This window comes from Athene cunicularia (genome assembly GCF_003259725.1).
Source record: "Athene cunicularia isolate RWA chromosome 26 unlocalized genomic scaffold, athCun1 chr26_part2, whole genome shotgun sequence".
NCBI classification, from domain to species: Eukaryota; Metazoa; Chordata; class Aves; order Strigiformes; family Strigidae; genus Athene; species Athene cunicularia.
Genome location: NW_020799137.1, coordinates 1,376,708 through 1,400,075, shown reverse-complemented (window position 1 = coordinate 1,400,075; position 23,368 = coordinate 1,376,708). Strand labels below are relative to the sequence as shown.

At 62.1% G+C, this 23,368-nt stretch overlaps 1 protein-coding gene across 1 annotated transcript in view; it reads left to right on the top strand.

The window, feature by feature from the left end:
• The window catches only part of NAV1 (neuron navigator 1), a 59,144-nt gene extending 39,508 nt beyond the window's left edge, over nt 1-19,636 (top strand). The window contains exons 4-29 of the mRNA XM_026864386.1: nt 2,663-2,801; nt 3,016-3,313; nt 3,702-4,395; nt 4,510-4,962; nt 5,157-5,198; nt 5,376-5,527; nt 6,181-6,351; nt 6,905-6,957; nt 7,128-7,151; nt 7,245-7,322; nt 7,495-7,578; nt 7,749-7,860; nt 8,620-8,741; nt 10,587-10,783; nt 10,889-11,051; nt 11,192-11,366; nt 12,185-12,282; nt 12,409-12,504; nt 12,672-12,831; nt 12,930-13,165; nt 13,277-13,431; nt 13,650-13,721; nt 13,950-14,146; nt 14,659-14,777; nt 15,006-15,203; nt 15,762-19,636. Of these exons, the coding sequence (XP_026720187.1) occupies nt 2,663-2,801; nt 3,016-3,313; nt 3,702-4,395; nt 4,510-4,962; nt 5,157-5,198; nt 5,376-5,527; nt 6,181-6,351; nt 6,905-6,957; nt 7,128-7,151; nt 7,245-7,322; nt 7,495-7,578; nt 7,749-7,860; nt 8,620-8,741; nt 10,587-10,783; nt 10,889-11,051; nt 11,192-11,366; nt 12,185-12,282; nt 12,409-12,504; nt 12,672-12,831; nt 12,930-13,165; nt 13,277-13,431; nt 13,650-13,721; nt 13,950-14,146; nt 14,659-14,777; nt 15,006-15,203; nt 15,762-15,857 (4,384 nt within the window). The 3' untranslated portion in view covers nt 15,858-19,636. The remainder of the gene's footprint in view (nt 1-2,662; nt 2,802-3,015; nt 3,314-3,701; nt 4,396-4,509; nt 4,963-5,156; nt 5,199-5,375; nt 5,528-6,180; nt 6,352-6,904; nt 6,958-7,127; nt 7,152-7,244; nt 7,323-7,494; nt 7,579-7,748; nt 7,861-8,619; nt 8,742-10,586; nt 10,784-10,888; nt 11,052-11,191; nt 11,367-12,184; nt 12,283-12,408; nt 12,505-12,671; nt 12,832-12,929; nt 13,166-13,276; nt 13,432-13,649; nt 13,722-13,949; nt 14,147-14,658; nt 14,778-15,005; nt 15,204-15,761) is intronic.
• The last annotated feature ends 3,732 nt before the right edge of the window (nt 19,637-23,368 follow it).

The following is a 23,368-nucleotide window of genomic DNA, read 5'->3' as shown; positions in this document are numbered from 1 at the left end:
GGGAGCCGCCGCGGGCAGAGGGGTGCGGGAGTCCCGGCGCGTCGCTGCCTTCGCGGTGGGTTTGGTGCGGTGCCGGCTGAAGGGAGGGGGGGAATTTCTCAGTGTAAGATGGAGGGGCTGGAGCACAAAGCAGGGATTGAGTTGTACCCCCGGCGTGACGCTGCAGCATGGCTGCCGCCGTTCGGGGTCTGGGGGGGCACTCGGTTGGGCTCGGCCGTGCTCCGGGAGTTTGTGTTGTCGAGGGGCCGTCGGTGCTGCGGAGCAGCCTGAGGCTTCCCTCGCTGCACTGCCTGCAGCGCGCACACGCCGGGTTTGGGGAGCCCCCGGTGGGCCGGCCTTGAGCTGCAGTAAGGGAGCCAGAGACACCCTACAGTGGGCAGCTGACCCCCAGGCCTCACCCCACAGCTTGAGTGGTTTTGGATTGTCACCCGTGACCTTCCGCGTTGTCCTTCCTTGTCAGGAGGTTGTTCAGGAGGATCTGGGGATGCCTCGTGACCCTGTGGTTTTTCACCGGGGCTGAGCCGGGACGCTCCTGGCCGCGGGAGGGGGGTTCCCCCCGCAGCCGCCGGTGCCGCGGAGCGCGGCGGGACGGTCCCGCTGCCCTTGAGCATCCCCGGGAGCCGCCGCGGGCAGAGGGGTGCGGGAGTCCCGGCGCGTCGCTGCCTTCGCGGTGGGTTTGGTGCGGTGCCGGCTGAAGGGAGGGGGGGAATTTCTCAGTGTAAGATGGAGGGGCTGGAGCACAAAGCAGGGATTGAGTTGTACCCCCGGCGTGACGCTGCAGCATGGCTGCCGCCGTTCGGGGTCTGGGGGGGGCACTCGGTTGGGCTCGGCCGTGCTCCGGGAGTTTGTGTTGTCGAGGGGCCGTCGGTGCTGCGGAGCAGCCTGAGGCTTCCCTCGCTGCACTGCCTGCAGCGCGCACACGCCGGGTTTGGGGAGCCCCCGGTGGGCCGGCCTTGAGCTGCAGTAAGGGAGCCAGAGACACCCTACAGTGGGCAGCTGACCCCCAGGCCTCACCCCACAGCTTGAGTGGTTTTGGATTGTCACCCGTGACCTTCCGCGTTGTCCTTCCTTGTCAGGAGGTTGTTCAGGAGGATCTGGGGATGCCTCGTGACCCTGTGGTTTTTCACCGGGGCTCTCCAGATGCTCTTGGGCAGGGCAGCAGGGCCTTCCCGTGTGAGGCTGGGAGAGCGGTTGCCATTTGCCCTCCCAGGCCACGAAAGCCCAGCTGAAGAGCCCCAGCATGGTGTTTGGTGACAGCGCTGCGGTTGCAGGACGCTGCTCACGGAAGCCCTGCCTCGCTCCCAGCGCTGTCTGCTGGGGAGAGGAGCTTTGCTTCTCATGCTCTGGGCTGGGGGTTTCTGTCCTGGTGAGGAGTCGCCCCCAGCACGGGGGCTGCTGATGGGAGATGCTCGGAGTGGGGCAGCCCAGCAGCACATCCCGGACATGCAGTTGTAATTAAATCCTTTCCTGGGCAGCAGGGTCTTTGGGGCTCTGTCCCAAAAGCTGCTGTGGAGATGCAGGGTGCTGTGTCCATCATGGCTCTGGCCAATCCGTGGTGCCTGGGAAGAACAGGGGACACAAGGCTGGTTGGAGGGTGCTGGAGATGCCTGTGTTGCTCCGTGCTGGGGTTTGGGCATCCTGGTGGTGGCTGTTGCTTGTGCCTTGGTTGGCAGCAGTGCCCAGCAGGCAGCCTCTCCTCTGCCAGGCCGCGCTGTCCCATCCCCAGCTCAGCCAGGGTCACAGTGTCACTTGGGTGGTGGTAAGTGGGTTCGCCAGCTGCTGGGGCTCTGGTGCTCACTGGGTTTCTCCTGCACCTCCATGGCCCTAGTATCGGGGAACAGGCATCTCTGGCAGGGCCTGAGGCTGCCTGCAGCCCCCCAGCTCTGCTCCCCTCTCCTATGCTGCTGCTTGTTGCCCCCAGCCTCTCGCAGCCCCCTCGGAGTCTGCGGGTCCTCGCTGACCTGCTCAGCTGCTGACCTGAAAGGGGCCGCGCTCATCCTGCTGGAAAATGCTCCGTGCCCGTCTGTGCCCTCTTGCCATGGGCACAGCCCCATGCCGTGGAGCCGGGTGGGCCTGTGGGGTGCGCAGGCAGCTGCTGCCCCGGCATAGTGCTGACTGGCGGCCCCAGAGATGGGCTTGGGCACGGTCTGCGGAGCCCCTGGCATGGAGCAGCTGCCTCAGCCTGGCAGCGGTGCCCATACCTACTGCCTGAGCCCCTGCAGATGCTGGAGGTGGGGGAGCAAAGCGCAGCGAGCCGGTGGGTGGGGGCCACCCGAGGAAGGGTGGATGCTGCAGGACGGCTGGTTTGTTTACTCCGGCTGGTCCCTGCCCTTCCCCGCAATCCTCCCAGTGGGCCGTGTCCCGGGGGGCTTGGTGCCAATTGTGGTGCTGCCAGCCCTGCCAGCTTCCCCATGGTATGCAGGTACCCTTCAGCCCCAAAAAAACCTGAAAGGGCCTTAAGTGGGGAGGTGTGGAGTCACTGGGGCTTGTATGCCAGCAGGTAACCAAGCCTGTGCCAGGCCAGCGGGAGCCATGGGCACAGTCGGGACCTGAGGCTCACGCCTGGCAGCCCCCGGAGCGGGGAAATCCTGTGGGTTGTGGGACCCCCCAGGCAGAAGTGGGGCTGGGCAGGGGTTGTCTGACGCTGTCTCTGCCCTTGCAGCTGGGATGAGAGCAGCTCCATCAGCAGTGGCCTCAGCGATGCCTCTGACAACCTCAGCTCGGAGGAGTTCAACGCCAGCTCCTCGCTCAACTCCCTGCCCTCCACCCCCACCGCCTCACGCAGGAACTCGGCCATAGCGGTAGGTGCCTGCGGCACCCAGACCCTGCCTGGCACCACCCCAGCTTGGTGGTGCCACTGCCTCTACGGCAAAGAGGGGATGGAGGGGGCTGGCTTGGGGAAACCACGGCCTGGCACAGGGTGTCCGGTGCATCCCTCTCCCAGCTGGCTGGTGCTGCACGTGGGTGGGTTTGGGGTGGGTGCCGGGAGCACCCCTGACCCCGCTCTACCCACAGCTGCGCACAGACTCAGAGAAACGCTCGCTAGCAGAGAGCGGGCTGAGCTGGTACTGTGAGGGCGAGGACAAGGCGCCCAAGAAGCTGGACTACGACAGCAGCAGCCTCAAGATGGAGCACAGCTCCTCCAAGTGGCGGCGGGAGCCCTCGGAGGGTGGCGAGGAGGGGCCCAAGGGCGGTGAGCTGAAGAAGCCTGTCAGCCTGGGCACGCCAGGCTCTCTCAAGAAGGGCAAGACCCCTCCAGTGGCCGTGACCTCCCCCATCACCCATACAGCCCAGAGCACCCTCAAAGTGGCAGGTGAGACCCGGTTCAAGCAGGGTTGGGCTCCCCTGATGGGCAGAGGTTTGGGTGGTATCTTCATGGGCCTTCCCTGAACATGTTGGTGCTGGGACCCGGCAGCTGGATGTGGGCTGGAGTGGAGTGGCAGGACTGTGTGTCCCTGCAGGCAAGTTGTGTGTCTGGCCCCACGCTAAGCCCTATTTGCCCGGGGCTGAGCCTGCCCCATGACTTCATGGCCACGCACTGGGCTGGAGTCTGGCTGGGTGCACTGCGGGTCTGGCCCCTGGCTCTGCCCCGGGGTGGTGGCATGTCCTTCTTCATCACATTTCTGACGTCCCACTGTCTGGGCTAGTTCACACCCAAATGTTCCGTTGCAGAGACTAACCCATCCTTCCCTGCCCACTAGGCAAGCCTGAGACCAAAGCCACCGACAAGAGCAAGCTCTCTGTGAAGAGCACAGGCCTGCAGCGTTCCTCCTCTGATGCCGGCCGTGACCGCATTGCTGATGCCAAGAAGCCACCCTCGGGTCTCACGCGCCCCTCGGCCTCCAGCTCCTTTGGCTATAAGAAACCAGCTCCGGCCACTGGCACGGCCACTGTCATGCAAGCTGGGGGCTCAGCCACGCTCGGCAAGATCCAGAAGAGCTCCGGCATTCCTGTCAAGCCGGTCAGCGGAAGGAAAACAAGCCTGGATGTCTCCAACGCAGCTGAGCCCGGGTTCCTGGCCCCAGGGGCTCGTTCCAACATCCAGTACCGCAGCTTGCCCCGGCCGGCCAAGTCCAGCTCCATGAGTGTGACCGGTGGGCGCGGTGCCAACCGCCCAGTCAGCAGCAGCATCGATCCCAGCCTGCTGAGCACCAAGCAGGGCGGCATCTCGGTGTCGCGCCTCAAAGAGCCGTCCAAGATCGGCGCCGGCCGCGGTACGCCAGCCCCTGTGAACCAGACGGACCGCGAGAAGGAGAAGGCCAAGGCCAAGGCGGTAGCGCTTGACTCTGAGTGCGGGACGCTGAAGAGTGTCAGCTCGCCTGAGAGCACCCCAAAAGCCCAGGCCAACCTCCCGCCGGCGGCCAAGGTGGCCGAGCTGCCCCCCACGCCTCTCAGGTACGATCCTTCTACCTCTGAGGGCAGCAGGTACCCAGCACGGCTGTGCCCAGCACCCAGCCATGCCCAGCACCCAGGTCTCACCTGCTTCCTTACCTGTTTTCCTCTCTCCAGAGCGGCTCCCAAGACCTACGTGAAGCCTCCCTCGCTGGCCAACTTGGACAAGGTCAACTCCAACAGCCTGGACTTGCCCTCTTCCAGTGAGCTGCACCCCCCCCACACTGCCAAGCTCCAGGACCTGCACCCGGCCGGCGGGCACCTCGCGCCCTGCTTCAGCCCCAGTCCTGCCCCCATCCTCAACATCAACTCAGCCAGCTTCTCCCAGGGCCTGGAGCTCATGGGTGGCTTCAGCATCCCCAAAGAGGGCAGGATGTACCCCAAGCTCTCAGGCCTGCACCGCAGCATGGAGTCCCTGCAGATGCCCATGAGCCTGCCCAGTGCCTTTTCGGGGGGCACCACCACCACCCCCGCCCCTGCTGCTGCACCCCCTGCCAGCACAGAGGAGGAGGAGGAAGAGGCAGGGGAGCTGGGCTGGAGCGGGAGCCCCCGGCTCGCACATTTGGACAGGTATGGCTGGAGGGGAGGGCATGGGGCTGCCGGGCACCTTCTTGGGCTCAGATCCCTCCGTGCTGTCCTTTGCCTGCTTCGGAGGCGCTTCTTGTGGCCTTTCTGAGGAAAAACTCCTGACCCTGCAGCTCAGCCCCTATGGAACCTTCTCTCATCTGTGCAGAGATAATCACTGATCTTTCCTTCTCTTCCAGTGCCAACCGTGACAGGAACACGCTACCCAAGAAAGGGTTGAGGTAAAAGAGCCTGAATTAGTTTTAGGTGGTGCTGGGGAGGGCGGGTGGGTGTGTGGAGCTGTCTGCAGGGGGCTGGCGGTGCCCTCCATGCCGGGGAGGCTGGGCTACAGTGCAGTGGGCAGGAGCCAGGGCAGTGCTGGTCCTCCTCACTGTGCCCATCTCTGCTCCGCTCCCCAGGTACCAGCTCCACTCCCAGGAGGAGGCCAAGGAGCGGCGCCATTCGCACGCCATCGGCAGCGGGCTCCCCGAGGCGGACAACCAGCAGGAACTGCCCTCGCCCCCCGCCCTCCCCATGGCGCTGGTTGGGAAGGGTCCGCTCACCAGCATCGGTCAGTACCCTCTGCTGCCGGCCCTGTTCTGCTGGCAGCAAGCCCTGTCCCTCCTGTTCCCCATCACCCTGTGCTCCCCATGTGACTTGCTGATGCAGCCCTGGGTGCTGCTTTTCTCCTCGACGCCTCCATCGGCCTCAACACCCAGTGCCTGGTGCTTCTGGTCCACCAGTGTAGGTGCTGGGTTGTGCCCAGGGGCCAGGGATGTCCCTCACCTTCACTTCAGGGTATCTCATCCTCCCTCAAGGCTCTACCTGCAGCTCTTTGCTCCTCAGGGAGTACCCAGCAGGGCAAGGGGTGAGCCCTGACCTGCTCTTGACAGGACCTATGTGTTCCTGGAGGGTTTGGGGGGGTCCAGGCAGATGAGCTGAGGCTGCTGGTGGGGGCAGTGGGTGATGAGGTGCTACCCTGCCCCACCCGCAGGTGACAGGCTCTGGCATGGTGGTGCCCACTTTGCCCTGGGGTGATGAATTTCTCATTCCTGTGGTTACTTTGGTGCCAGTGTCCAAGTCTTCCCAGTGTAAATCTGCTTTAGCTTTCCCCCAGTCCCTCCCTGCTTTGGGACCATGATCCTTGCTTCCTCTCTGCATCCCCATCCCAATCCCAGGTCCCTGATGTGACTCTGACCCTGCCTCTCCCTTGCCTTCTTGCAGTGAGCCCCACTGCCACTGCAACCCCGCGGATCACCCGCTCCAACAGCATCCCCACCCACGACTCCACCTTCGAGCTGTACAGCACATCCCAGATGGGCAGCACCCTCTCCTTGGCTGACAAGCCCAAGGGCATGATCCGCTCGGGCTCCTTCCGGGACCCTGTGGACGATGGTGAGAGGATGCTGCGCTCCTGCCCAGGTGGAAGGGACTCCTGGGGGGGCGTGGCGGGGCTCCCCGCACACTTGTCCCGTCCTCCTGGCGCTGCCGCGGCACGGTCAGGTGGGTCGGTGCGTCCTGCCCTCGGCACCCAAGCAGGGGACTGCAGCCCCGAGGGAGGGACCCCTCTGCGCTGGCGTATGCCCTGGGCCACAACCCGCCCTGACCCCGTGGGTGCTGCTGTCCCTGGGTTGGCCCCAGGGTGTTGTGACACCAGGGAGGTGGGGACCCCAGCAGCCAGGGAGGGTGGCAGAGCCCCCAGGCTCAGCCAGAGAGGAGGGTGCAGGTGGAGGGTGCTCCTCACGCCCTGCTGCACGCCGCATGCCCAGGGAGGTCACCAGCCACACGCTGAGAAACGGACAGTGCTGAGCAGCTGCCGTCCCACCCTCTGTCTCCCCTAGCCCCCCACAGAGCCCCCCCACCTCCACCGAGAGCTCCGTCCAGCACCCTGCTGGAGGATGCCGCTGGCCAGGGGCACCCTGACGTGCCGGGTTTTATTCTGTTGCAGTTCACGGATCAGTGCTGTCCCTGGCCTCGAGTGCGTCCTCCACCTACTCCTCCGTAAGAGCCGCCTCCGTGCTGCGCCGCTTTGTGCATGGCTGGGGGGGCCCGGGTGGGAACGGGGGGGGCTCTGTGCATGCCTCTGCCTCGCGCCGAGCCTGTCCATGCCTCGCTGCCCTCCTGACTGCCTGCCTCTGTCTGTCTGTCTTTCTCTGCTCTCACGCTGCCAGGCTGAGGAAAAGATGCAGTCTGAGGTGAGCCTACATCCTCTGCTTGTCGCCTGCCCCTGCCGCTGCGGCGAGGGTGAGCACCTGGCCCCCCTCACTCCCTGCCCTCTCTCCCCACAGCAAATCCGCAAGCTGCGCCGCGAACTGGAGTCCTCGCAGGAGAAGGTGGCCACCCTGACGTCCCAGCTGTCTGCGAACGTGAGTCCCTTCCTGTCCCTGCAGTGTGTGGGGCTGGTGCTGGCCTATGCCCACAAGAGCCTTGATTTCCCCTCTGCTTTCTCTTTGCATCCCACACCTGGCAGTGGATGCTCACCCAGGTGTGGGTGTTCATCCTGATGTGGGTGCTCACCTGTTTCTCCACTTCTCCCAGGCCAACCTGGTAGCAGCTTTTGAGCAGAGCCTGGTGAGCATGACATCCCGCCTGCGGCACCTGGCCGAGACTGCTGAGGAGAAGGTGGGTGCTGAGGGAGCACTGGGGGGCACTGGCAGTGTCTGAGGGAGCTCTCGGGGCCAGGGGATGGACTGGTGTGAACCTGCTGTGGTACTGCCCACCTCAAGGGTGCTCTCGGGGTGGGCTCTGCGCTCTTGGGATGTGTTCTATGGCTCCTGGCTCTGCTCCCCCAGGACACGGAGCTGCTGGACCTGCGGGAGACCATCGACTTCCTGAAGAAGAAGAACTCGGAGGCCCAAGCTGTGATCCAGGGTGCCCTGAATGGCACTGATGTCACCCCTAAAGGTAAGGCATGGTGCTGCAGCCCCCCCACCACAGGGATGCAGCCCTTCCTCGACTACTTGCCCAAAGCCAGCTGGGCTGCTCCTGCCTGGGGCTGGCACAGGGCCCCAGGGCACACCTCGCTCGTGTAGTGTGGTTACGGGGCAGGGTGTCAGGGTCCTTTGGGCAGCAGCTCTTCCCCACCTGGGACTGCTGAGCCTCTGATGCCAGGGTCAGACAGTTGACATAGCACTTAGGGATCTGGTGGCATTGGGAGCGGTCAGTGTGAAGTTCATGGTTGGACTGGAGGAGCTTCAAGGTCTTTCAACCATGAGGATTCTGTGACAGCCAGAGCTGTCACCACAGGAGATCTTGGTGCTAGTGTGTGGGAGGAACAGGATGGTCAGCCTCCCTGGGACACCTCCTCACTGGGCCCTTTGCTGAAAGCCTGGTTTTGGCTGCTGATCTTGGCTTGTTCCCATGAGTGCTGTTCTAGCCCTGAACCCCCCATGTGAGTGCAAGGCGCTGGCAGGGCGGTGGGACAGGAGCAGAATGATGTGTGCTCTTGGGATCCCCCTGGGCTTTGAGGTCACTGCCTGAACGGCAGCGCCCATGTGGTGTCGGAGCCCCACATCATCTTCTGAGGTGGCTCTGAGGAGCTCAGCAAGCATTTGTGTGGGGAGAAGGTCAGGGAGGAGAGTGGGGGTGGCCTTAGCACTGGGGCAGACACAGTTTGCTGATACCTCTTTTCCCAATCTCTCCCGCTTCTCTTGCTGGCCCCAGAGCTGCGCATCAAGCGGCAGAACTCCTCTGACAGCATCTCCAGCCTCAACAGCATCACCAGCCACTCCAGCATCGGCAGCAGCAAGGACGCTGATGCCAAGAAGAAGAAGAAGAAGAGCTGGGTGGGTTGGACAGGGCGCTGGCAGGAGGAGCGGGGCTTGGGGAGCCTCTGACAGGGTCTGGCCAGGGTCAGCCCCCACAAGCCACCTGCTCTCGGTCTACCTTGGCATCGTGGTGTTGGTCCCCTCTGTCCCCTGGGGACAGCACTGGTGAGGAGCGTGTAGCCACCATGGATTTGTGTCTTGATATGTTGACTGGGATTTCTCCAGCCCCTCTGGGAGTTTTCCAGCCCTGATCCCGCACGCCTGCTCCCTTGTTTTTTCCCACATGTCTCCCTTCTGCCCATGCAGGCTCTGGCAGTGTGGGGGGCTGGACACCTCAGCCAGGCAGCCCCTTCCCCACACCAAGCAGCTCTGAGCTGGATGCGTGATTAAGTCTTGCTTTGTTTTGTTTCTCTCCCCCTATGCTGACCTCAACCCTTTTTTTCCAGGTGTATGAGGTAAGTCCTACACCGTCCCCTCCACCCCATGCTGTGCCCGGCCAGGGCCCTCGCTCCATTTTGCGGGACGGTGCTCATAACACCACCCATCCCATCCATCCCACTGGCACTAATCCCCAGCACGGGCCATCCCGGGGCCCCCAGTGGGGCTGCGCACGCCTTGGCTGCTTCCTTTGATATTAAGGCCAAAACCTGCATCCATGTGGTGGGGCTGAACTGCCCTGGGTGGCCCTGAGGCAGCAGGAAGGGCTCAGATGGGGACCTGCCGCATGGATGGGCACAGTCCTCTTCTTGCCCCAGGAAGGCAGGTGCTCTCCTGACTCCCTGTAGCCAGATCTTTTGGGACAGGGACCTCCCTGCAGCCCTGCCTGTGGCACCGGGGTGGGGGGCTGCTCATCAGTGCGTTGCCAGGGCTGGCCTGATGTGGCCCCAAGTGGCTCTGCCCCTTGTGGGGACCCACGTGGGTCTCAGTGCTCCCCAGCCATCAGCAGAACCTCATGCTCATGTAGCTTTTTTTTTATGCTGAAATACAACACTTTTGCTTTTGGGGACACACCAGACCAGTCTGCCTGGTGCTTGTGGGAGTTGGGCCGCATCCTGCCTGTTCTTCATCCTCTCTTCCTCCCGCATCCCCTTGGAGCAGGCCCTGGCCCTCCTGGGGACACTGCGTGAGCCCAGGGTGCCTGTCCTGCTGCTCTCCTGCAGGCTGGTGGTGTGTAAGCGGGACCCAGGCCTGGTTTGGCCCCTGTGCAGTGTCCACCCGCCCTCCGGGGCCTCGGCACACTGTTTATACCTGCCCAGTGCTCCGTGTGTGCTGTGTGCATGCTGCATGCCTGGCTGGGACCCCTGGTGACATCTCAGAGGGCTGGCTGGCCCTCTGTGCTTCCAGGACTGGGGTGTGGGGCTGAGACTGTCCCCTTGCACCAGGACCCTGGCTCTGCAGTGGCTGGAGGTGGGGGATGTCTCCTCAGATGCCACTTGCTGGAATGGCTGTGGTGGGGTGGACATGAGGATGGAATTGGCCCTTCCCGATGGAGCAGGGTGCTGGTGCAGTGCCTGAACACCCTGATGTGGGTGGTGGGGAGGAGCAGGGCTGGGGGAAGTCTGACCAGGACATGGGTTCTGCTCTGTGGGGCTGTTTGTTGCTGTCCAGGCTGGGGCTGGAGCACAAAGGGCCATGCACCCCCATCCCTCCGCTGTGCCAGCAGAGTGGGGTCAGGCCGGTGCCTTCCCCGGGGCAGGGTGGGGACACAGTCCTGCCTCCGTGGTGAATGTGGTGTTACTGGTCCCAGCTCAGACTGGTGGTGGGTCCTGGGCAGACAGGGGCCTTGGGGCAGGACCAGGCCAGGTCTCTGCTTGTCAGGCTGCACTGCCAGGCTGTTCTTAAGATCATTTCCGTCTCCTGTAGCTACGCAGCTCCTTCAACAAGGCATTCAGCATCAAGAAAGGACCCAAATCAGCCTCGTCCTACTCGGACATCGAGGAGATCGCCACACCAGACTCGTCAGCCCCCTCTTCCCCCAAGCTGCAGCATGGCTCCACGGAGACCGCCTCGCCCTCAATCAAATCCTCCACGTCCTCCTCCGTGGGCATCGACACGGCTGAGTATGTGGGGCAGGGGCAGGTGGCATGGGGTGGGGAGAGACTGTGCAAGGGGCTGTGGGCTCCCGCTCTGGATGTGTGTGAGACTTGGTCTCTCCCTTGGCCCAGGCTCTTCCAGGCCCATGGTGAGGGCGAGCCAGAGAAAAAGGAGGTGTCAGAGCTGCGGTCAGAGCTGTGGGAGAAAGAGATGAAGCTGACTGACATCCGCCTGGAGGCCCTCAACTCAGCCCACCAGCTGGAGCAGCTGCGGGAGACCATGCACAACATGCAGGTGAGGACTGCTGCCCAAAGCCTGCCTGGCTCTGAGCACCTGGGTGGCCACACTCCCTGCACCCCCACAGCTGTGCTGTGGCCCCAGGATGCTGCTGGCATCCAGCTCCTCACCTTTTGCCATAACTGGTTCTCCCCCAGCTGGAGGTGGATCTCCTGAAGGCTGAGAACGACCGGCTCAAAGTGGCTCCGGGGCCCTCGGCAGTGCCAGGCTCTGTTCCCGGACACGTCACAAGCACGTCGGCCTCTTCTTCACCGCGGCGCTCCCTGGGTCTCACCCTTGGCCATGCCTTCAGCCCCAACCTGGGGGATGCAGGTGGGGTGACAGAGCTGCAGGCAGATGGGGAAGGACTGGCACAGAGATGGAGATGTCATGGGAATGTGCTGCTGCTCACCTGGGGGCAGCTGTGCTGGGGATCTGTCATGCCGTCGGCCAAGAAAGCCAATGGCATCCTGGCTTGTATCAACAATAGTGTGACCAGCAGGAGCAGGGAGGTGACAGTCCCCCTGTGCTCTGCACTGATGAGGCCACACCTGGAGTGTTATGTCCAGGTTTGGGCACCTCAATACAAGAGAGATCTTGAGGGGCTGGAGCAAGGGCAGAGGAAGGCAACGAGGCTGGGGAAGGGCTGGAGAATAAATCCTGTGAGGAGCCAGGGAAGGAGCTGGGAGTGTTCAGTGTGAGGTGGAGGAGGAGGCTGAGGGGAGCCCTCATCCCTCTCTGCAGCTCCTGACAGGACATTGCAGAGAGGCTGGGGCTGGGCTCTGCTCACAGGGGATCAGGAACAGGAGGGAACGGCTTGAAACTGCAACAGGGGAGGGTCAGACTGGACATGAGGAAAAAATGTTTCCCATTAAGAGTGGTCAGAGAGTGGAACAGGCTGCCCAGGGAGGGGGGAGTCCCCATGCCTGGGTGTGTTTAAAGGCCGTTTGGATGAGCTGTGGGGGGATGTGGGGTAGGGGAGAACTTTGAAGAGTCGGGCTGAGGGTTGGACTCGATGATCCCGAGGGGCTTTTCCAACCTGAATGATTGTTGTGCCATGATCAGCTGCAGCAGGATTTCGCGAGGCTGGGCACGGTCAAGGTGGTGATTTGGCTTTCCCTGCTGACCCAGCCTTGCTGCTCTGTCCCTAGATGTGTCCCCCATGGACGCTGTCAGTGCTGGCACCCAGAAGGACGAGCTGACACTGCGGATCGTGGTGCGCATGCCGCCCCAACACATCATCAAGGGTGTAAGTGGGGGCTCTATGGGGAGTCCAACCTGCCCCAGGGCCGTGGCCCTGGACGAGGGGCAGAGAATGTCCCTGCAGGGCTGGATGTAGTGTGCCAACTCTGCACACCTCTGCCTTGGCTCCTAGGACCTCAAGCAGCAGGAGTTTTTCCTGGGCTGGACCAAGGTGAGCGGGAAGGTGGACTGGAAGATGCTGGATGAGGCTGTCTGCCAGGTCTTCAAGGTAGGAGCATGAGGACCCCACTTTGGAGAGCCGTCCTTCTGCACGGTTCCACCGTGCCTGATGTTCCCTGGCCCAGGCTCTTACCAGGGTCTCCTGGAGCGGCTGAGCACTGCTTGCTCCCTGCCAGCCCCTGTGGGCCCTAACAGCACTTTTTCTTGTCCATGTAGGATTACATCACCAAGATGGATCCTGCTTCCACGCTGGGGCTCAGCACCGAGTCTGTCTACGGCTACAGCATCAGCCACATCAAGCGGGTCCTGGACACAGAGCCGCCAGAGCTGCCGCTGTGCCGCCGGGGCCTGACCAGCATCGTCGTCACACTCAAAGGTCAGTGTGGCAGAGAGGCCCCATCACTGCCCGCTCTTCCCTCTGGCTCATGGTGTTGTGGGGTGCGAGCAGGACCCTCAGCCCTCCCCTGCCTGCAGGCTTGAAGGAGAAGTGTGTGGACAGCCTGGTGTTCGAGACGCTCATCCCCAAGCCCATGATGCAGCATTACATCAGCCTCCTGCTGAAGCACCGGCGGCTCATCCTCTCAGGACCCAGCGGCACCGGCAAGACGTACCTGACCAACCGCCTGGCCGAGTACCTGGTGGAGCGCTCGGGTCGGGACGTCACCGAGGGTATCGTCAGCACCTTCAACATGCACCAGCAGTCCTGCAAGGTGAGGCCGTGCAGCAGCCAGAGGCGTCCTCCTGGGGGGTGCTGGTGCCACAGTCCCCGCCAGCAGCCGCGCCCCAGCCCCCGTGCGTGACGCCTGGCCTGTTCCCTGCAGGACCTGCAGCTGTACCTCTCCAACCTGGCCAACCAGATCGACCGGGAGACAGGCACGGCCGACGTGCCGCTGGTCATCCTTCTGGACGACCTCAGCGAGGCGAGCTCCATCAGTGAGCTCGTCAACGGTGCGCTCACCTGCAAGTACCACAAATGGTGAGAGCCCCGTTGCACCCTCCTCCGGTGCGAGCCACTGGGCACACACGTGCTCCCCGCTGCTCCTGGCAACATCCCTGGGCTCGTGGAGAGGGGGCTACAGCACATCCGTGTAGTTGCATGTGTCTGCTGTGCCCAGAGCAGCTCTGCCATGGGTGGGGGATGGCACAGGGTGCTTTTTCTCATGGATGTTGTCTCTCTCTCTCTCACTCACCCAGCCCCTACATCATTGGAACCACCAACCAGCCTGTGAAGATGACCCCAAACCACGGCCTCCATCTCAGCTTCAGGTGGGAATCGTACATCCCTGGAGACCATCCCTGTGGGCCTGGGGGGCAGAGGCAGTCCTGGGGACACTTAGTGTGACTGGGAACCCTGGTCAGGACCAAGTCCCAGGCCTGTCCCTGCCATCCCAGAAGGACCTGATCCCCCAACCTTGGGCACATGCAGAGTGGGGGTGCTGGGGAGCAGGGCAGCTAGTGTGGGGACCCAGCCCTGACCACTTGAGTCTCCCACAGGATGCTGACCTTCTCCAACAACGTGGAGCCAGCCAACGGCTTCCTGGTGCGCTACCTGCGGCGGAAGCTGCTGGAGTCGGACACAGACGTCAATGCCAACAAGGAGGAGCTGCTGCGAGTGCTGGACTGGGTGCCCAAGCTCTGGTACCACTTGCACACCTTCCTGGAGAAACACAGCACCTCCGACTTCCTCATTGGTACGGCCCTGTCACACACCTCCTTCCTCTACCTCATGCTGCTGTGGGCCCCAAGGGTTGGGGCAGGACCCTCCCAAGGAGCCTGGGGTGCTGCCCCGTCCCCCCCAGTCCCACACAGCTGATGGGTGATGCACACAAATGTTGCTTTTCCCTGGTGGCATTTGTTCCTGTGCCCTGTGGGAGCTGTCACTGGTGTCAGCTGAGGCTGCCTGTTTTAATGGGACCCCTCCTTGGGCACGGAGGAGCTCTGTTTTCCAAGGCGGGTCTCCCTTTGCCTCACCATGTTTTTTGGGGGGGTAGGTTGAAGTGAGCAGCCCCGTTGCTGCCTGGGACCTTGCTTTGTGCCCACGTGTGCCAGGCAGATGCTGCCCGGACACTGCTCCCAGGAGGTGGTGGAGCCCAGGGCACTCAAGCTTGCAAGGCTTGCCCACCTTGGTGCTGTGTTGCCACAGGGCCAGTGACTGGAGCAGTGTGACTCAGGTCCCATTTTTGCTCTCTGCCTTCCCCTGCAGGTCCCTGCTTCTTCCTGTCCTGCCCCATTGGAATTGAGGATTTCCGGACCTGGTTCATCGACCTGTGGAACAACTCCATCATCCCTTACCTGCAGGAGGGGGCAAAAGATGGGCTCAAGGTATCCAGAGCTGCCTGGCACCTGGGGATGCAAACCAGCAGTGCTTGGGGACGTGCTGATGCAGCACTCCAAAGGGCGGGGAGAGGGGAGGCACTGGCATTTTGGGCACAGCTGGCACTGCTGTCAGCCCCTGCTCTGCCCTGTGCTGTCCTGGGGGGGCTTGGGGTGCCCCGTCCCCGGCTCTGGCACATGCTGAAGAGGCAGCTGCTCCTTGCTCCCTGCCTGCAGGTCCACGGGCAGAAAGCAGCCTGGGAAGACCCTGTGGAGTGGGTGCGGGACACCCTGCCCTGGCCGTCAGCGCAGCAGGACCAGTCCAAGCTCTACCACCTGCCCCCACCCACCATTGGGCCCCACAGCACCGTTTCCCCTCCCGAGGAGCGCACCGTCAAAGACACGACGCCCAGCTCCCTGGATGCGGACCCTCTGGTACGGCCCCGCTGCCCCGGGCGGTGGGCTGGGTGGTGCTAGTGGAGAGTGGAGAGCGAGATGGAGCTTTGCTTTCCCACTGATATTTTTTTTTTTAAATTTTTTTTTTTCTTCAGTGTAAAAAGCTTGATCTGGGGATGCAGAAACATTTTGCACTCCTGGGAGGGGTGGTGGCTCTGGGATGGGGCACACTGAGGCATGTTGTGATGTGGTGGTGAACAGGCACGGTGTGGTGCTCCATGAGGCAGCGTGTCCACACACAGAGTGGGACTTTCACACGTGTGTCACCTGGGGTGGCTGCTGGCAGACAGCAGGCTGCTGTGGATGATTCCCCCCGTGCTGCTTTGGCAGCCTTGAGCATCCCAGCTGTGTCCAAGGTCAGATCCCAGTGACAGGGAGGGATTTTGCAGCATCTCCGGGCTTTTCTTTACCCTCTAAGGAGCTTCTTGGGGTGGCTTACTTGGGAGGGCGAGGAGGGCCTGGTGGCCTTGGCTTCCCCAGGGCAGCCATGGAGCTCTTGTCCCTCACGGGCGTGGTGCCACGCTCCTCTCCCCGCAGATGGCCATGCTGCTGAAGCTCCAGGAAGCTGCCAACTACATCGAGTCTCCGGATCGTGAGACCATGGTAGATCCCGACCTGCAGTCGACTCTGTGAGGCCCGGACATGCCGGCCCAGGCGGAGGGGAGCCACCGCCAGCCGCTGCTCCCGCCGGGCTGCTCTCCTTTTCCTTTGGTATCCCGGAGCGCGGGGCTGGCGAGCGAGCGGAGAGGACCGGGGCTCCGGCGTATCCCGGCAGAGCGTGAGGAAGCTCCGCTCATCCGTGGGAGAGCGCAAGGTGCCGTCTACCCTCCCGACCCTGGGGGTAGGAGAATCCTGGTTTCTCTTGTTGTTTTTTTTTTGTTTGTTTGTTTGTTTGTTTGTTTTCCTATCTCTATTTGCAAACTCTCGGGCTTTGGGGCCAGGGCAACCAATGTGGCTGAGCCCCCGCCCCGGGAGCCGCAGGAAGGCCCCTGCGTGGGGCAGGGACCCCGTGGGAGCCACTTGGGCCAAAGCTGGGGGGTGCAGGAGGAGCGTGTGGCCACAGGACGAGAGCGCGGGCGCAGGGTCTCCAGCTCCCTCCCCACCCAGCCAGGTGTAGCCGAGGGCAGGCGATGAGGGAGCCGCTGCTGCGGGAAGGGCTGGCTGAGGAGGAGCGTGGCTCTTGCCACTGTCTTTGTACATTCCCTGTTTCACCTGCATGGCAGCCGCTGTGACCAGGACAGCCCAATAAACCCTACTTTGGTTATTTTATTTTGTTCCCCCCTCCCATTTTCCTTTGGCCGAGTCCAGACTTCACTTTGGTCCCTTTTTTGTTCTGGTTCTTTGCTCTCCTGGCCTGGAGCCCGTGGCCCGGTGCCCACTGCTTTCCTGTAAGCAGCTCCCTTTCCCTTTGGTTTCTTTTGCAGCTGTTGGTACCACCACTCAAACCACCTCTGTAACAAAACTGGTGCTCACTGGACGATCTCCAGTCCCTGAACCCACCCCCTGGGGCCTCCCAGCTTGACTGAGATGGGGCTTGGCACCTCTTGACAGCAGGATGCTCCCAGAGCAGCCCCTTGCCTGGCGCCTTCCCCCTCCCCAAAAGCACAAGGCAGAGTCTGGCCCTGGGGCCGGGGTCTCCCACCAGGTCAGGATGCCCTGGGCCCCTCCCCAAGGTCCCCAGCACTGGCCGAGGCCTGGGCAGGGGGAGGGTGCTGCTGCCCCATCCCCTCCCCTTGGTGCTGGGGGGGCACAACCTGCCCCCTGTTCCCTGGGTGCTGCCAGGTGGGGGGGTGCAGGTTGGTGAGCTGTGCCAGGGGCAGTCCTCATGCCCCTGGCTCCCCCCTGTGCCTTCCTGTGCCCTCGGGCCTAGCAGGGTCTCACTGTGCCCTAGGTCGGTGCTCTGGGGACACCGGGCTGCCGCATGTCCTCTTGGCCCTGCTGTGGCACTGCCACAGGCGAGGCTCCTGGCATGGAGGGGATCAGCCCCGGTGCTGCCACGGTGCCTTACTCCCTGGCCATGTGGGAGGGGGTCACATAGGGCTTGGGCTGGTGCTGTCACAGCCTGCTCTGGCTGCAGTGACCTAGGACTGTCCCAGAGCCAGCTTGGCTGGGGGGGGGGGCACAGGGGTGCTGGTACTGGCCTGAGCATGGCCAAGCTGGGGCTGCTGCCTTCAACATCCCCCGCTGGCCTGTCCTCGGGGTGGGCTGCAGGGTGCTCTGCTGGGCCAGCACCTCACTCCCTGAGCCCAGCTGGGCCCTGGGCCCCCGGCTCCTCTCTGCCACCATCCAGCTCAGCTCCTGCCCTCAGCTCCCTTCTGGGGAGAGGTGACCCTAGGGCCAGTTCGGCCAAGCCCCTCCTGTCCCTGAGCCCTGCCAGGCTGGTGACTGGGCATCCTCAGCGCTCGCCCCATGCCACGGCTAGCGTGGCCTTCAGGGACACCTCACACCCCTCAGAACAAGCATCTCCAAGGCCCGGCCTTGCTGCCAGTGCTGCTCGGAGGCAGCCGCCACCTCTGCCCTTGGTGCTCTCTGGGCCGGCGCATCTTGTCCCGCCGCCCGGCGCGTCCCGGCCCTGCCGCGTGCGCGCCATGGTGCTCACTTCTCCGTCTGTCCGACAGCCTCCCCGCCATCTCCCCACTGCCACCTGGGGCCGGCCAGCCCGGACCCTCTGCACAGGGATGTCCCCACGCTGGCTTGGATGCTAGGGCTTTCTGTTCGCCTTCTCTTGTGCTGCCGCCGTCGGCTAAGGACTCGCTGTAAATAGATCTGTAGTCGAACGCCCTGCGTGAGTTGGTGGGGCCTGGCCCTGTGCCTCTTTCCTCTTTTTCTTTTTTTTCCTCTTTCATTTCTTTTTTTCTTTTTGTACTCTGTGATAACTGTGCTGTGCTGACTTCTTTTCTGATTGTACAAGACACCGGCTCAGCAGCCGCTCGAGGCCAGCAGTGGGCACCTGGTTCCCCTCCAGTCCCTCTCGCCCTCCTCGGGGCTCCGGGCAGGAAAGGGCACGATACACCTTTGGGTGCCTGGGCAGTGCTGTGCCCGGAGGCATCCCATGGGTGGGGAGAGCTCACACAGCCCTCTTGCTTTGCATGGTCCGCAGGCAGCCTTGGCTGGGCCTCACTTTCTTTTCTGATACCCCCAGGGAGCCACCAAAAAGTCAACCAAACTGTCCCCGTCACCAGCTCGCCTGAGGCTGTGCTGCCGGGCATCCCCAACCCTCTTTCTTGCAGGTTTGCCCCATCCCTCCCACTGTGGGGCTGCCTCTTGCCCATAACCTTAGCTGGGGCGTGCTGGAGGGGAGTGCCACGCTGTGGTGTAAATCAGGAGGAATCCCCGCAGGGACTGGGAAGGGCAAGGGCCATGCCAGCAGGCACACCCTGGGGTGCTGGGAGCATAGTGGGGGCTTTCGCTGGGCTTATGTGGCTAGAGGGGACCAGTCCTGATGGATTCCTCCTGCCCTACACCCAGCACCCCGTGTCCCCAAGAGTACAGCAGCTGTCGGGGGTCCTGGGGACTGAGTGTCCCCCAAGGCTGCTCCTGTCTGTGGGCTGAGCCCCTCTGTGCCCAGGGGGATGGGTCCAAGGACTGCACTAACCCATCCCCCTGTCACCCCTGAAGGTGCCTGCTGCCCCCGAGGGTACCTGTCACCCCCACAGGTGGCCCATCACCTCCAGGGGTGCCTGCTGTGCCCAAAGGTGCCTGTGATCTCCAAAGGTGCCTGCTGTCCCTGAGCGTGCCCATGGCCCCCAAAGGTGCCCGTGGCCCTTGGGAGCGCCAGGAGCCCTCCTGAGGGGCTGGAACTGGGAGATGCCAGCACCTCATCCTCCTGCCCCCTCGAGCTGCTGCCGCCCAGTGGCCTCAATCTTACAATTTTAGCTTTTTTCTATTAAAAACAAACAACCTTTTTTTAATTAAATAAAAGATGAAATGGACAAATTCCTGTTTTAGATGATCTGTGTAATTGACTGGGTTTTGTGTTTCTTAACTGCATGGTATTCCTGCCGAGGGGTTTTATAGCACTTTTTAAATTTCTCTTTAAGATTTTGGTCCAGATTTCTACTGCTCTCGCCTGTCTGTCTTTGCTTTTTCCTTGCATCCTCCAAGTTTGTAAACTCGCTCCATTTTATACCTGATGTTGAGACCCAACCCCACGTTGTACATAGCTGCGGGAACAATCATAGGGAACAAACACCATCTGGACTCTTTCCACGATTAGTTGTTTTTACTTAAAAGAAATTTTAAACGAAGTATAAAAGGAAGCCAGGAAAAGGCTTGAGGCTATTACAGAAGACAGAAACAAATCCAGCCCTGCACCAAGTCAGCTCCTGCTGCCCACGCTGCCCGCACCAACCGGCATGTCTCTCTCGGTCGTCTGTCTAACACCATTGAATTCAATAAAGTTATCTCCTGTACTGCCTGGCTGCTGGTCCTGTGTCCGGGGGACTGCGGGCCCGTCCCTGCGTGGGAGAGGGGCAGGACAGTGGGGCTCATACCGCTGCACATCTACCCTTACCTGGTGGTCGCCCTCCTGCAAAATCTGGGGAGGGTGGCTTTGTTGAAATGCTTCTGGTTTGAAATCTTGGCTGTTCTGCAAGATGCTGGGAGCAGTTTTAGATTCAAGATCATGCTCCTGTTAAGTCTGGAGATGGGCCTGAATGCTCCTGGTTTGAAATCCTGACTCTTCGGCAAGATGTTGAAAGTGGGGGGGCCCTCTCTTGGGGCAGGAGGGGCAGATTATACTCAGAGTGTGCAGGGAGGAGTGGGGAGCTCAGGGCAGGTGGGCATCCCCCTGGGCCCCTCCCACCTAGCCGAGGCTGGTCCCCATCTCCCCTTTGAAAGGGACATGGTGGTGACAGATGCCACCCGACATCTCCAGCATGGGGGGACAGGAGTGGGTCAGGGTCCCTGGGCAGTGACGGGGTGCTCTGCCCTGCAGCAGGGCGCAGGACTGAGGACAGGGCTGCAGCTGAGGGAAGGGAAATCCCGGGCCTCCCCGGGGTGGCTCGAAGCTATTTTCCACTCAGAGAGTGATGCTGGAGTGAGGACAGATGCTCTAGGAGCTGTTAATTAATCACAGGATGGTGATGAGTTGCAGCAGGCTGCAGTGGCGAAGGCAAGGCCAGGAGAGGGCACTTCCCAGCGGCTCCCAGTCCTGGCCAGAGGCTGAGCCCGAGTAAGTTCATTGCCTGTGGGTGCAATCCCGAACTGGAGAGCGGGGCTGGTTTGGGGGAACCACGGCCCCTCATCTGCAGAGCTGTGTCATGTGCGTGATGCCCAGCTCCGCGGCCCTGTGCAGGCAGGGACAGGCAGCGGAGCAGCAGCAGAAGGTCCCATGCTTGGCTCTGTGCGTGGGGGCCCACGGGCATTTCCAGCCTGACAGCCGTGGTGTGGGGCCAGTGGGCCAGAGGCAGCGTCCCCAGGCCCGGGGGGACACAGAAGGGCCACACGGGGATGACGCTGACGCTTTGATTTCAGCTGGAAACCTGCGTTTGGAAAACTGAGGTGACAGGCAGGGGAGGGTCCTGTCGGTTTGGGAAACAGCACCCACGGGCTTGGTGCTGTAGCAGGGTTGTGGCCCCCATGCAGGGTCCCTTCCCCTGCCTTCAGGAGCTGGTGGACGCTCTGGGTGTCTGTGGTGTGGGGTGGCTGGTCAGGGCTGGGAGGGCTGAGAGAGGGGCTGCAGGGCTCCCCGCCCTCACACCAGGCACAGGGAGCACCTGATGTGTCGGCTACAGCCACCATGTCTGTGCAGCACCCAGGATGTTCCGCAGCACCATGTGTGTGGCAGTGCCGGGCGTGTGGCCTCAGCTGTCAGCACAGGGTCTGGCACGTGCAGGAGCACCCTGAGCTGCGGCGCCCAGTTGAGGTACAGCAGCACCCAGCAGCTTCTCCCAGGGTGACCCTTTGTGCCAACAGCACCTCCCTCCCCAGGGAAATGAAGCCCTGTATCACAGAGCCACAGGATGGGTTGGGTTGGGAGGGATCTTCAAAGACCACCCTGCCCCAAGCAGGGACACCTGCCACTAGCCCAGGTTGCCCAAAGCCCCATCCAACCTGGCCTTGAGCCCTTCCAGGGAGGGGGCAGCCACAGCTTCTCTGGGCAGCCTGTGCCAGGGCCTCCCCACCCTCATCGTACAACAGTTCTTTATGTCCAATCTAAACCCACCTTCTGTCAGTTTAAAACCCTTGTCCTGCCACTACAGGCCTTGGTAAAAAGTCTCACTTTGTCTTTCCTATAGGCCCCTTTTAAATATGGAAAGATGCAATAACGTGTCCCCAGAGCCTTCTCCAGGCTGACAGCGCCAACTCTCAGCCTCTCTCCATAGCAGAGGTGTTCCAGCCCTCTGACCATTTCTGTGGCCTCCCCTGGACATGCTCCAGCAGGTCCATATCTGTCTTGTGCTGGGTATTCCAGAGCTGGACCCAGAACTGCAGGGGGGGGCTCACAAGAGCAGAGTAGAGAAGGAGAATCCCCTCCCTCAACATGCTGGTGACACTTGTGATGCAGCCCAGGATACAGTCAGCTTTCTGGGCTGTGAGCATTGCCAGCTTATGTCCAGTTTATCACCCACCAGTACCCCCAAGTCCTTCTCCACAGAGCTGCTCTCCATCCATCCATCCATCCATCCATCCATCCATCCATCCATCCTTCCATCCTTCCATCCATCCTCCAGTCTGATAGTAGGGATTGCCCCAACCCATGTGCAGGATCTTGCTCTTGACTTTGTTGAACTTCACGATCTTTGCATGGGCCCACTCCTCTGGCCCGTCCAGGTCCCTCTGGATGGCACATCCCTTCCCTCAAGTGTATCGACTGCACCACTCAGCTTGGTGTCATCCACAAACTTGCTGAGGGTGCCCTCAATTGCCCTGTCTATGTCACTGACGACCACATTAAATAGTACTGATGCCTGTACAGACCCTTGAGGGACACCAGTCATTACTGGTTTCCATTTGGACACTGAGACATAGACTAGTTCTCTGGACAGGGCCATGCAGTCAGTTCCTCAGCTGTTGAATTGTCTGCCCATCGGACCCTTGTCTACACTTCAGAGGCAATCCCACTCTTGGGGTTGTGGGTGAGGTGTCGCAGCCACATTGCACGCAGGGGTGCACCCAGTGCCCATCCAGAGGATGCGTGGGGACCTGGGGTGTGCAGTGGCTTCAGGTGATGCAGCTCCCAGCTGAGCTGGAACCCCGGGGGTGCCCCCCCAGCTCCAGGCACCACCTTTGGCTCATGTGGACCGTCCAGCACAACCTTCCCTTCCCTTCAGCGGAAACAGCCTCTGCTTGTGTCACCAAGCACAAATGCTGATGAACCTCTGTTTTAATTTAACTAATGGATGGTTCCAGCTCATTAAACGCGGTCTGCTGCGGCTCCAGGCCACTCTGGGGCCCCAGTCCTATCCAGGCTGGAGCAGCCTGTCACCTCCTGGTGTGGCTCAGGTGCTGGGACCCAGGCATTGGTGCAGTGGAAGTGGGGGATGCCCAGCCAGGGTGGCTTTGGGGTGGCCCCACAGGTTCTCTGTCCCCAGCTCATCTGCAAGGAGCAAGGGGTGCCCCAGAGTCCCCTCCCCACTTGAGACCCCAGTGACAGGGATGGGGAACCCACAGCGAGGGCAAACCAGCCACCACTGCAGCCCTCTGCTCCCTGCCTGGGCTCCTCACTTGAATCCCATCAGATTTTTCTTGCTGTTTTGGCCCCAGACATAAAGCCAGGTTCCCAGGAGCCCTCTGGCTCTGGGGGTGACCCGGTGAAGGTGCCACCATCCCCCCCTGCCTCCAGTCCTCTCTCCTGTGGCTGTGGCAGGGACCCAGTGGGGATGGCGGGTCCCTGTGGTGGGTGTGGTGGTGGCAGGCATGGGTGGCCAGTGCGAGGGGATCTGGGCAAGGTCGTCAGTGAGAGGTGACCAGTGTGGGGTGACTGGTGTGAACAGACCAGCAGAGGGTGAGGGGACTGGGGTGACATGATCGAAAAAGCTGCCAGTCAGAGAGGGACCTGGAGGGGTTGATTGACAGCTGGCTGAACAGGAGCCAGCAGTGTGCCCAGGGGGCCAAGAAGGCCAATGGCATCCTGGCTTGTGTCAGCACTGGTGTGGCCAGCTGGGACAGGGAAGGGATCTGAGCCCTGTGCTGGGCACTGG